Source organism: Rhinoderma darwinii, chromosome 6, assembly GCF_050947455.1.
Source record: "Rhinoderma darwinii isolate aRhiDar2 chromosome 6, aRhiDar2.hap1, whole genome shotgun sequence".
Lineage (NCBI taxonomy): Eukaryota > Metazoa > Chordata > Amphibia > Anura > Rhinodermatidae > Rhinoderma > Rhinoderma darwinii.
The window spans coordinates 41,662,500-41,674,711 of record NC_134692.1 but is presented as its reverse complement, the minus strand read 5'-3'; the positions used below and the strand labels follow the sequence as shown (position 1 = coordinate 41,674,711).

General features: G+C 42.3%; 1 protein-coding gene across 8 annotated transcripts in view; it reads right to left on the bottom strand.

Annotated features, from left to right (window-relative positions):
- Positions 1-264: 264 nt before the first annotated feature.
- Positions 265-12,212, bottom strand: part of DIP2A (disco interacting protein 2 homolog A) — an 85,491-nt gene continuing 73,543 nt past the window's right edge. For 3 of the 8 annotated variants that reach the window (XM_075829561.1, XM_075829563.1, XM_075829564.1), the window contains 16 exons: positions 11,982-12,091; positions 11,666-11,746; positions 10,179-10,302; positions 8,457-8,578; positions 7,085-7,196; positions 6,521-6,630; positions 6,241-6,371; positions 5,851-6,019; positions 5,480-5,650; positions 5,258-5,287; positions 4,846-4,907; positions 4,704-4,761; positions 1,907-1,981; positions 1,643-1,817; positions 1,441-1,564; positions 265-1,353 (listed from right to left, as the gene is read on the bottom strand). In XM_075829561.1, the coding sequence (XP_075685676.1) occupies positions 1,101-1,353; positions 1,441-1,564; positions 1,643-1,817; positions 1,907-1,981; positions 4,704-4,761; positions 4,846-4,907; positions 5,258-5,287; positions 5,480-5,650; positions 5,851-6,019; positions 6,241-6,371; positions 6,521-6,630; positions 7,085-7,196; positions 8,457-8,578; positions 10,179-10,302; positions 11,666-11,746; positions 11,982-12,091 (1,907 nt within the window). In that variant the 3' untranslated portion in view covers positions 265-1,100. The other 5 variants (XM_075829565.1, XM_075829566.1, XM_075829562.1 and 2 more) reach the window with 4 other exon arrangements.

Below are 12,212 nucleotides of genomic sequence, written 5' to 3'. Positions count from 1 at the left end.
CTTTTAGGTGAGGGCTGCTTCGGTTCATTTCTGATCGGCTTTCCTCGAAAAGCCAAGTGAGCGGTGTACGGGCTAAATGGAAAGTCTGGGTCCGTACACCGCTTGCTCCGCTTTCCGACCAGAAACAAAGCGGCACAGCACTCACCCGAGCACTTCTGCCACTTAGTTTTAGCGATCGGTGGGGTTTCAGTGCTCGGATCCCCACCGATCAAAACTTCTGACATGTAAAAAGTTTTTTAAAAGTTTAGTTACACTTTAACAGATGGAGAACAGCAGGTTTCACATATCGGAGTTTGATGCAATAGAAAACCTAATGGATGGTAATGAGACACACAAGGCTGGAGACCGGCAGGGCCCAGAGACCACGGACATTTTTAAAATGTTTAATGTGCTTTTTATCATTTTTGTAATATCACAGGTTACTGTCAGGCTCTGTAGTGCTTAATGGAGTTAATTTTTAATAGTTTTTTTTCTTTTTTGCTATAAAAACTACAGTGTTAAAATTGAAGTGGTCCTGTCCCTTTTGTTCAGAACCAATTGGGATGTCCTTTAGGCTGATGCACGTAATAAATTATACAGTCTCTGTACATAATTACATTCAGTTCAATGATGAGAAGTGAAGTAGCAGCTCACAATGGGCTGGTGAACATTCACACTTTGGAAAAGTCCATCTAGGCTCTGGGAGCATAGGTACCCCCATACACTAGATAAAATTTAAAAAAATCTATGTGCTCAGATTGAGGAGCTTCACATTATTGCATGGATTTGGGCTCTAAGGCGACACAACACAGAAGGCAGGACGTACGCTGCACAGGTAACACAGCATTTGAAGGTGGGGTTCAGGAAGCTACATCCAGTGCCACAGTAAGAGGTAAAAGTTCACTAGTTACATTCTGTTCTGAACATTCTTGGCATCAAGAGGGTTTCGCTCTGTGACTAGGAGCACACCTGGGTGGTGGGAGGCAAATCGCCTGAGAAGGAAGACAGCAGCAATCCAGCACCTCGATGAATGGAAGTAGTACGAAGTCGACCCTCGGGTTTGTCTTATTCCCAGCATCCAGTACATGATCGGATAAGGCAGGAAGCAGCTTTTCATTGTTTCACATGTTATATGCCACATATATTGGATCAAGCTGATCAGCAAGGAATCCATCACGTAGGTGCATACGCTGCTTCTCTCCTCGAGAGTTGATGGGAATAACGCCTGGGTCCACAATGACTACAACTCCAACAATCAGATAATGCTCCTCTAAGACTACATTGGTCACCAGAGCCACCAGGTCAAGAGCCTCCTGTTCTGGACCATCTAACTCTAGGACAACTACAAGAAGGTTTGTCCACGTGAAGACGGCACTGCCAAGGCAAAAGGACACAATTACAAGCGGATTCAGTAAACTGCAAATATGAAGAACAAGAATTCATCTGAAATTATGAACTTACCATTCAGCAATGTTCTTGTGAGATCGAATCACAGATGTCTCTATATCAATCGGATGGTATCTCATGCCTCGTAATTCCAGCGTTTCATCAAGGGAGCCAACTATATATAGAGCATCATGTCTCTCTGTGAAACAGTCAGTGTTAATCACTACAGCTTTATCTTCTGGAGCGTCCTCTTTGCTATCATACATCTTGCTCTTACCTCCACTGGCATCCGTAAGCTCAGTTCTGCGGAGAAAGCCAAGATATCCCGTTCGTGCCCAAACAGTCTGTGTGTCTCCAAAGCTGAGTCTTGCATTGAAGTGATCAGCATGCAGGGCCTCTTCTCCATACACTGTATAATAACCATTAGCATTGTGTGGACTGCTCACCCAAACCTGGTTAGATATTTTTAAGAAAAAAAATATTTTACTCCCAGTTTGGTTAAACAGAAACACATTTAAGGCCAGCTGCCCTGCACACATACCTCTCCCAAATGAGAATCTCCAAGGGGTCCTTTGGTTTCTGTGTGTGCAATAATGACTTTCACGCCAGGAAGAATCTACAAGATAAATATAAAGACTTAAAGAGGCTCTGTCACCAGATTTTGCAACCCCTATCTGCTATTGCAGCAGATAGGCGCTGCAATGTAGATAACAGTAACGTTTTTATTTTTAAAAAACGAGCATTTTTGGCCAAGTTATGACCATTTTCGTATTTATGCAAATGAGGCTTGCAAAAGTACAACTGGGCGTGTTGAAAAGTAAAAGTACAACTGGGCGTGTATTATGTGCGTACATCGGGGCGTGTTTACTACTTTTACTAGCTGGGCTTTCTGATGAGAAGTATCATCCACTTCTCTTCAGAACGCCCAGCTTCTGGCAGTGCAGATCTGTGACGTCACTCACAGGTCCTGCATCGTGACGGCCACATCGGCACCAGAGGCTACAGTTGATTCTGCAGCAGCATCGGCGTTTGCAGGTAAGTAGCTACATCGATTTACCTGCAAACGCCGATGCTGCTGCAGAATCTTCTGTAGCCTCTGGTGCCGACACGACGCAGGACCTGTGAGTGACGTCACAGCGTGATCTCTGGAGAACACGGCTATGTCTGCACTGCCAGAAGCTGGGCGTTGTGAAGAGAAGTGGATGATACTTCTATACACAACGCCCAGCTAGTAAAAGTAGTAAACGCCCCGATGTACGCACATAATACACGCCCAGTTGTACTTTTACTTTTCAACACGCCCAGTTGTACTTTTGCAAGCCTCATTTGCATAAATACGAAAATGGTCATAACTTGGCCAAAAATGCTCGTTTTTTAAAAATAAAAACGTTACTGTTATCTACATTGCAGCGCCGATCTGCTGCAATAGGAGATAGGGGTTGCAAAATCTGGTGACAGAGCCTCTTTAAGATATGCTAAACATAAAAGAGCAAATTTACTAAGGCTCGCCATACACATTAGATGTATGTTGGCCAAACGTAGCGATTTCGGCCGACCATCTAATGTATATGGTGGCATCTTGATTCTCCCCCGATGGCAGATGTCGGTTGGGGGTATGGCCGCTGATATAAATTGTAAGCACGCTTCTGTGTTGTATGAACTAGTGTATTGACACATCGTACTATCGCTGGCAAAGTAGCCAGCTTATGCCCCCTGATGAAATTAACATATGGAAACGCATAGGGTCAGAATAGAATGGGTATTTAGGTGTAGGTGACAGAGTCACTGGGTCTCTAATCCTAGCTCTGGCATGTTCAGGGAGCACTCTGATGCTCCAGCGCTATTGAGAATGACTTGCTGGTAAACCAATTTAACACACTGCAGCCACGCATAACTTGCATACATAGGAGTATATTCATTCCTGGGGTTCACAATCAAATCAGTTGATGAGTTACTCGTTTCTTATTATTTAAATTAATTTGAACACTTTGGGCTTTTATCACGGTGGTGATTGTACCCCTGATTTTAGCGAGATATAAAAAAAAGTTTAATGAGGGTTTTACACTGGACGATTATCGGGCAGACGAGCCTTCATAGAACGCTCATTGACGATAATTGCCCTGAGTAAACAGGGCAACGATCAGCAGATGAACGAGCAAACGCTCGATCATCTGCCGGTCGTATAGTTTTAAAAAAATTATCGTTGTCAGCAGCACAACTCTGTGTAAACAGGGAGACGCGCTGCCGACATGATGATAATGTATGGAGTAACGACCGCTCGTCCCCATAAATAGCTCCATGTGACAGGAGCAAACGAGCACCGATCAACGATTTCTCGTTGATTGGCGCTCGCTGCATCGCCGGTGTAAATGGGCCTTTAATATTTTACTTCTTGGTCAAATTCACTGAATTGACTTTTCAACTCTATTGTGGAAGTACATAAATTAGTTTTTAAAAACACAGTGAATATAGGGAGATAAGCTGCTGGCAGGAGTCTGGCAGTGGCTCTCACTTCTTGTTGAAAACACATGCACGCTCGGATGAGCGGAGCATGCACGTGTATGGGGGAGTTGGGAGGAATAGTGGTCGGCCGAACGATCGTTCAGCTGACAGCTATCTCAAGTGTATGGCCAGCTTAAGACAGATGTTTCACATACCAATCTTCGCTTTCTGCTCCGCTGGAGTAGGATGCGACAGGTTTATTAAGAGGTGCATGCCTCTTAATTTATCTGTTGCATTTTTCCACTGGCTATGCGTCATCCATCCCCTACCCTACCGGACATAATATAAAAATGTCTTACCTCACCGGTCCTCTTCAATTCTCCCCATTGGGCCCCGGTGTCAGGACCTTGTATGATGAGCCGCGGCATGTTGCGGTAGCCTGAGTGGACCCAGAGGGGAGAAGCGAAGAGGAGCAATGAGCATACTTCTTTTTTTTTTTTTTAACCTGTCTGTGGGCAAGGTACGGGACTTAGCACGGGTCCCTACCTTTCTGCGCCTCACTGACTTAAATTTTTGTCCCTTTTTTTGGCGTAAATTAGAATTTGTCCCCTTCTGGAAAGCCCCACCCCTGTGTTGAGGGCAGCATAAAATGTCCAAAAGTCCCAATTTTCAGCGCAAGTTTGTGACTTTTGGGCCCTTTGGTGACTTTTCTACTGGCTCATTTATATTTTTCGTCTGTTTGATCTGTATATTTCTTACCAAAAATGAAAACAGAAAGAGAAAACATTTCTCTTGGAAAAGGCCTAGCAAACCAGACTGCCGGTCATACTTTATGCTCAGAGCAAAATCAGCAATATTTAAATACAACCATTAAGTTATAACAAACAGAATGTTACCTTCCCAGACTCCATTAGGGGCAGACTATGTGGTGAACCCCTCTCCACTAGTCGAACTCTTAAGAGAAGAGAAAATAGTTAGAGGGGAAACTGTATGAAGTATCCTATAAAGTACAGTAGGTTGACGGTGACCGATCCGTACCTGTCATGGCGCAGAGCTCGCATATCTACATAGACCGTGGTTGGGTCAGGACCTGCCGTGCCCTGTAAAATAGCAATGATGTGTATTTTTTTAGCTAAACTAATTATTATACATTATTTGGCGCAGGGACTGCCATGCAGGAGATAAGCATTACAAACACATTCTAAAAAGCGATTAGTGTACAATCCTGATCTGCAGCCATTCTGCTTTGTATACTCATCTATCTCAATACTACTAGTCATTGTCCTCTGTTTATAGAACAGAAACTCCTGACTTGTGCCCATCCTAAACTTGAAGCCAGACCCTTTCTACCACTCCTGTGCTGACACACACCTCTGTTGTACTGCCCAGCGGAGCCCAGAGCAAAGCACGCTTCTGTTAGCATGTCAGCACACACATGCAAACCCCATACCTGATCAGCAAGCTTGCCCAGTCTGTTGGGCTGAAAGAGGAACCACAAAGAGAAGTGAGAGACGAAACGGTATGACAGAGACAACGGGAGTTAATAGAGATTGAGAAACTCATCAGAAGAAACATGTCAATATGACCGGCTCCACGTTGCCTCGGTTATATACAGTAATGTGAGAAGGACCTCACACATATCAATTAGCTAAGCAGAACCAAGCATCCTTACCTGTAAACAAATGGCCACGTTGACCCGACAGCCGAATGTTGTGCTCACTGCTCGGGTAGACAGTCCCAGGTCCTTGAACAGCTTAGAGAAGGACTGCGCGAGTGCGATCCGTGGCCTTTCTTCTGCTACCACCATGCATGTGCGCACACAGGAGAGGTTCACACCCCGGGACTGGGCAAGGGAATGAACACATCAAGGAAAGGATTTAAGGTTTAGGAAAGGAACAACACATAGAAAGAAAAGGAAAATACGGTATGTAACAAGATGGTGGGCTGGGGAGGTAAGCACAAAAGACTGATTTAGGACAATAGGAGGGAAGGAAGCTAGAAATGACAAGAAACTAGATCTTATTATAATGAATATATTCTTACCTTAAGGGTGCCCGTCTGCATGCCCAGGCCTCTGGTACACATCTCCATGACGGAATAAGAGCAGAAAGTGACTCGTACTTTGTATTGACTAACTGCACTAAGCCATAAGGACGCATTACTCTCCAACTCAAGAGGGGGAACTAGGATAGATTGGTGCCCAGAGTAAACACTGTAGAAACAAAAAAGGATATATTGGTAAAATCCAATTGAGCACATTCAGGAAATTTGTTGGGCATGTCTTTTGCCACTACAGAGACCCTCCCATAACTCTACAGAGTCATCATTGGCAAGCGGTTTGTGTATCGAGACAATAGAAGTCCTTAGCCTCCAATTCATTCAGGTGACAAACAAACTTTGCAACGTGAAAGCAGAGTGAAAATGAGACTTTACCTGCACAAGCACCACAGGGCAAAGCCTAAGCCACAGTACGGGTCTAGACAGATAGCAATCTGACGAGATGGGTACAACTCGCATTGAAGTTTTATAGACCGACATAAGGCACTGCAGGCTGAATGAGACATCTGCAGATGAAAAGACCAACTTCATTTACAAAACACAATTAGTGGAAAACATTTATTATGGAACTGGTTGGCTACAGCCATACATGGCAGGCAGGTATATAGGTATACATACTTATCTCCTGCAAAATCCCATTACACCACGGTCTCACCTTCACTCCAGCTAAGATCCCTGTGGTAGACACACTGAAATCCAAATAAGCCAAAGTGTCTGGTGAAATTGGCCTGAAAGCACGAGCTATTTTCTTCTTGGGCATGTCTTCTGTAAAAACATTAAAGTAAAGCAACAGAAACCATTAGTACCGATAATAAATACTCCTGAAGGCTAGGACTACACAGCAACTTTGGCCACGACACTGGGTGCGTGGTTACAGATCACTTGGTGCCCCTGCATGTATCGCACGTTATTAAACTAAATGTGGCCGCCTTGCAACCCGCAGGTTGCCGCAACTCTAAATTCGGAAGAAAACCAAACCTGCTGGATTTCTTGCAACTATCCGGTCACGGCCACCAGTGGGTCGCAAACCAGCGTCTCGACCCAAATTTGTCTTGCAGCCCTAGCCTTATTCTGTGAACGTGTTAAAGATCCTTAGGTTGAGAACGAAGAAAACACATTATTGCCAATATCTGTTACACATTTTCACACTGGCGCCAAGAAATCGCATATTGTCATTTATATCCATGCACGTTCCATTGTGCCAGAACAGGACTCTTACCAGTATCTAGAATGGTAGGCCAGGTCTTGATGTCTACAGCAGCAGCAGCTTCTTTTGATTTAAGCAAACGCATTATTGCTTGTGTTGTGAGGATACAAGCGGACTTGCTAACCTGTGCAGAAGAATAATAAGGACCACTGCTTCAGCACAGTATGTGTATGTAATGACACGACAGCAGAATATATAGTCATAACTGGCACTGCAGACAAGGCAATTCTGAGTATTGTGCCCTATTAACCTTTTCACTACCAGAGATCTTTTCCACATTAGAACTAGTAGGATAAACATGAAAAGGAAAAAAAAACAAAAAAAAGTCACAGCTTGTTAAGTAAAAAAAGAAATAAAAAAAATGAAAGTGTATATAATATATATATATATATAGATATATATACACACACACACACACACACACACACACACACACACACACACACACACACACACTTGTTCTTATTCCAATTAGTATTTCACCACCTACTAGATATTTCATTGGTTGGGCTGGACAGTGAAGTGTTCAATATACTGGGTCAGATTTACTTGTGTTTGTACCTTGTACCAAAATGTGGCGCATTTCTGGCGAATAATGTTGCATCAGGTTTTAATCCTATTTATTCATCAAATGTGCCAAAAAGAACAGATCTTTGTGCCTCACTAGACACTTCTAAAAAAAAAGGTTTCAAAGGGGATGTGGCTTATCAAAAAGGGGGTGGCTTAAAATGCGACAAAATTCTGTTGAAATATATTTAAAATAAGACAAATCAGAGGTGGTGTAAAGAAGAGAAAAGTGTCTAGGCCAAGCAAGATGGACCAAATTTATCATACAGCGCGCACCAGTGATAAATGTGGTGCATCTCCTGCCTGGTCTAAGTTTACGCTGTCTAAATCTGCCCACTATGTGGCTTATAATCATTTTCATTTTGATGATTTAATTACAAAGTGAATGGCTGTTATCTTCCTCAATGTATTTGTGTTGTATCGTGCATGCAACAGCTTTAGATAGAATATTTAACAAGCGACCGTGGGTATGGTGGAGATTTAGGTTTTGAGTAAAAGCCCTTTTACACAGGCCAATAATCGGGCGAGTAAACAGGGCAACCATCAGCCGCTGAACAAGCAAATGTTATGCAGCATTAAATATTATGGTTGTCGGCAGCACATATCTCTGGGTAAACCGGTGGATGTGCCGCCGACATGATCGCTCGCCCCCGTACATAACCAATCATTGCTCCTTGTGAAAAGCACAAACGAGCAGTCTCGTTGATCGGCCTTCGTTTTCACGGCCCATATCGGTCCGTGTAATAGAACCCTAAGCCTCATTTGAGTATATAACTTGCAGATAGAATAGACCGACACACATTCTGTATGCACTGACCTCTACAATCATCTTCACAGTTGGCAGAGTGGTTGCAAGGTTTTGCGGGTGTGGAGGACGCACGGTGATCGGAATACAACCAGCATAAAGGCAACCGAAAAATGTGGCAATAAGGTCAATACCTAAATAAACCAAACAAATTTAGGTTTAGAAAGGGTCATTGTTTTACCCCACACAGTAGTGAATGGAGCTTTAAAGGCTGTGTCCACCTTCACAACCAAATTTTTCTTTTAGTGTCCCAATGCCTCTAAAAGGAAAAATGAAGCAACTTTGCAATAGGTCTTGAACTAAAATGTCCTATTGTTTTGTCTCTACAGCTCCTACGCAGACCATGCGCGTCTATGGTGAGACGCGACAAACAAGCCTTGTATAGTCTGATACTGCAGTTGTACTTCCTTCAATTTGTCCCCTACGTTATGCTCACGTACATTCGGTAGATTAGCAAGAAGTAAAGGATATCTAGAAGGGAATATAGGTGGCCATACACATTAGATAGTACCTGGATGATGGTTTATGAATATTTGTCTGGTAGACATCATTACGCTGACACAGACATACACATTTTAGATAATATTAGCCAAAACAGTTGTTCAAAGTGGTCATACCTTGCCACCCATGGGTTAGCAAACAAACATGACACATACTCTCCTCCCCTGCGGGTTGGTCTTTCACGGATGATTGTTTGTGTAATGAGCGAGCGACCCATATAAACTGAACAACTAGAAACAATCAGCTGGAAATTTCTAACACGGCCATCTCTTTTTCAGAAGATGACAGTCGGTCATCAATCGGCTAAAATATTCGTTCATTAGATCACAGGAGAAATCGTCCATTCTTATCAACTTTGGTCTAATGTGTATGGCCTCTTTATGACTGTAGGATCAGACTATACAGAGTTGGTGTGTTGTCGGTTACCATAAAAACGCAAAGTCTGCATAGGAGCTGTAGAAACAAAAATTATTAAATCTTTTAAAGAGGTTGGCCGCATTAGGAAAAATATCAGCAGCGCATTCTAAACAGTAGTTATGGTAAACTTACTAGTGGACTGTATTTGCACTTCAGCGCCGTTTTCCTGGCGTCACAGGCCACACCCTCGTTATGACATATGTATCTTCCTCATAGCCGCGACTCCCGTCTATAATATAGCCAAGGATGGAGGGGGAGCATGTGACTAGACGCGTCACTGTGCATTCTCTAGTGTAACACCGTGCGTCCTGGAAAGTAGAGAAGCGCAGTGTGTTACAATGGAGGACTCAGTGACATGTTTGGTCACATGCTCCTCCATCCTTGGCCATAGGAAAGGTAGAGGTGTCTTAAAAAGTGGACGTGGCTTATGACCCCGGGAGAGCGGCGCTGAACTGCAAATAAAGCCAAATAGGAAGTTTACCAAAACCACTGTTTACAATGGACTGCTCATACTTTTCTTAAAAGCAACCAACCCCTTTGATTAAAACCTATTGCAAAGTTGCTTCAATTCTCATTTGCTATGCATAGAGACAGTAATTACAAAACAAAAAAAATCACCTTTAATTGTGAAGGTGGATATGCCCTTTAATTTTATAACCTGCCTTATGGAAAAATGTGAGCTCTTAGAAGCACCAATGTGATCATTTGTGTTTTTTTATATTATTATTATTGGTGTCCCCTATAGTCCGCTAACGCACTGAACTTTACTTGTCTTATCAGTTTGTAATTATTGCAGGTTAATTCCATTGTGCTCACCTGGAGGAAAAACAAGGGCTACATGATCTCCAACATTGAGGCGAGCTTTCTCTATCAGCCCAGCAGCAACACGTTCTGCTCGCTTGTGCAATTGCAAACAGGATGCAGAGCTGGCTACAGTGCCCTGTGAAAAATAACACAAACAAGGCATTTTGCAGTTTTATAGTAGCGAGCCCAAAGTTATACAGCACGAGGCACCGATCAGAGTTTAGCCTTCATTTTCCAGAGGCCTTTGGTAAAATAAAAGCATCAATCTGAAGGGTAGCTATGGGCTATATATCTCCTGTGTGCTCAGCAGAACCCTTAGGGATTGTCCACACGTAGCGGAATTGCTGCATATTTTTCGTCCGTAATTTCATACGGAAAATACGCAGAATACAGCAGCAGCAAAGTGGGTGAGATTTAACAAACCTCAACCACACTCTGCGTAAAATTTCCGACCAGAAATTGACTTGTGTATTACAGTGAAGGAAATAAGTATTTGATCCCTTGCTGATTTTGTAAGTTTGCCCACTGTCAAAGACATGAACAGTCTAGAATTTTTAGTCTAGGTTATTTTTACCAGTGAGAGATAGATTATATATAAAAAAAATAAAAAAAAGAAAATCACATTGTCAAAATTATATATATTTATATTTGCATTGTGCACAGAGAAATAAATATTTGATCCCTTTGGCAAACAAGACTTAATACTTGGTGGCAAAACCCTTGTTGGCAAGCACAGCAGTCAGACGGTTTTTGTAGTTGATGATGAGGTTTGCACACATGTTAGATGGAATTTTGGCCCACTCCTCTTTGCAGATCATCTGTAAATCATTAAGATTTCGAGGCTGTCGCTTGGCAACTCGGATCTTCAGCTCCCTCCATAAGTTTTTCTGTTTTTTTTTAATATAGTCTATCTCTCACTGGTCAAATTAACCTAGCCTAAAAATTCTAGACTGTTCATGTCTTTGACAGTGGGCAAACTTACAAAATCAGCAAGGGATCAAATACTTATTTCCTTCACTGTATTTGTACCGCAGCATGACAATTTCTGCTGCATAAAGGGGACTAATGTCTCCATCTTCCAGCATTGAAGAAAACGCAGCAAAATCTGCACCATTTTCTGCAGTAAAAACCGCAGGAAAAGGTGCTTTTTTTCCGCAGTGGAAATCCTGCTAGTTTCTGCAGCAATTCCATTACTTGTGGACAAGCCCTTACTTTTACAATTTAAAAGTTCTCCATCTAATACAACTTCATTATGACGGAAGTAAAATTGATCAATTCATCTTTATTTATTGAACTAACTGTCTGCATGGATCTTAAGGGTGTATTTCCACGAGTCACTTTTTACGGAAATGTCACGTTTTTGCTACAATTACAAAAATCGTGGCAAAAAAATAAACAAACAAATAAATAAACAATTCCAAACAAAAAAACAAAAACTGGTTAGTAGAAAAGGGGAAAAATAACATGCCTATGTCTACAGTCTGAATCAAGACCCTCACCTTGGAATTAAGCAGAAGCAGCAAAAGATGATCAGGAGTGGTTTGTGACCTCCACTGTAAAACATCAGCCAGGTACAGGAACTGGAAGTAGAAAAACAGAAAGGTATTTAAGAAAAAAGTTATGAAGTCTAACTGCATGTTCACACGTGGAAGATTTGTTGTAGGAATTTGTTTGTTCCTGCAGCCAGCACATGGATTTCTGTAAATTCCAATCAGATGAATGGTCAAGTCGTGGAAACGTCTGCAACAAATCTGCCAGGTGTGAATATACTTTAAATGTACAAAACCCATTATGATCCTGTTCACATGGTTTTACCTTCTTTGCCTGGTCATTGTCTTCTAGCTGGGAGACATCCCTACCGCAAGCTTGTGCAATTCTTTTTCCAGCCACTAGGTTTCCCACAATCATGGAAGCAGGACCCACATCTAAGACCATAAACAACATTTCCTATATTTTTCCCAATGATCCGTATAAACTACTTTACAGTAAACAGAACGCAAAGTAATATACCAGAGAATATATTAAATGATGTAAGACAAGAATCAA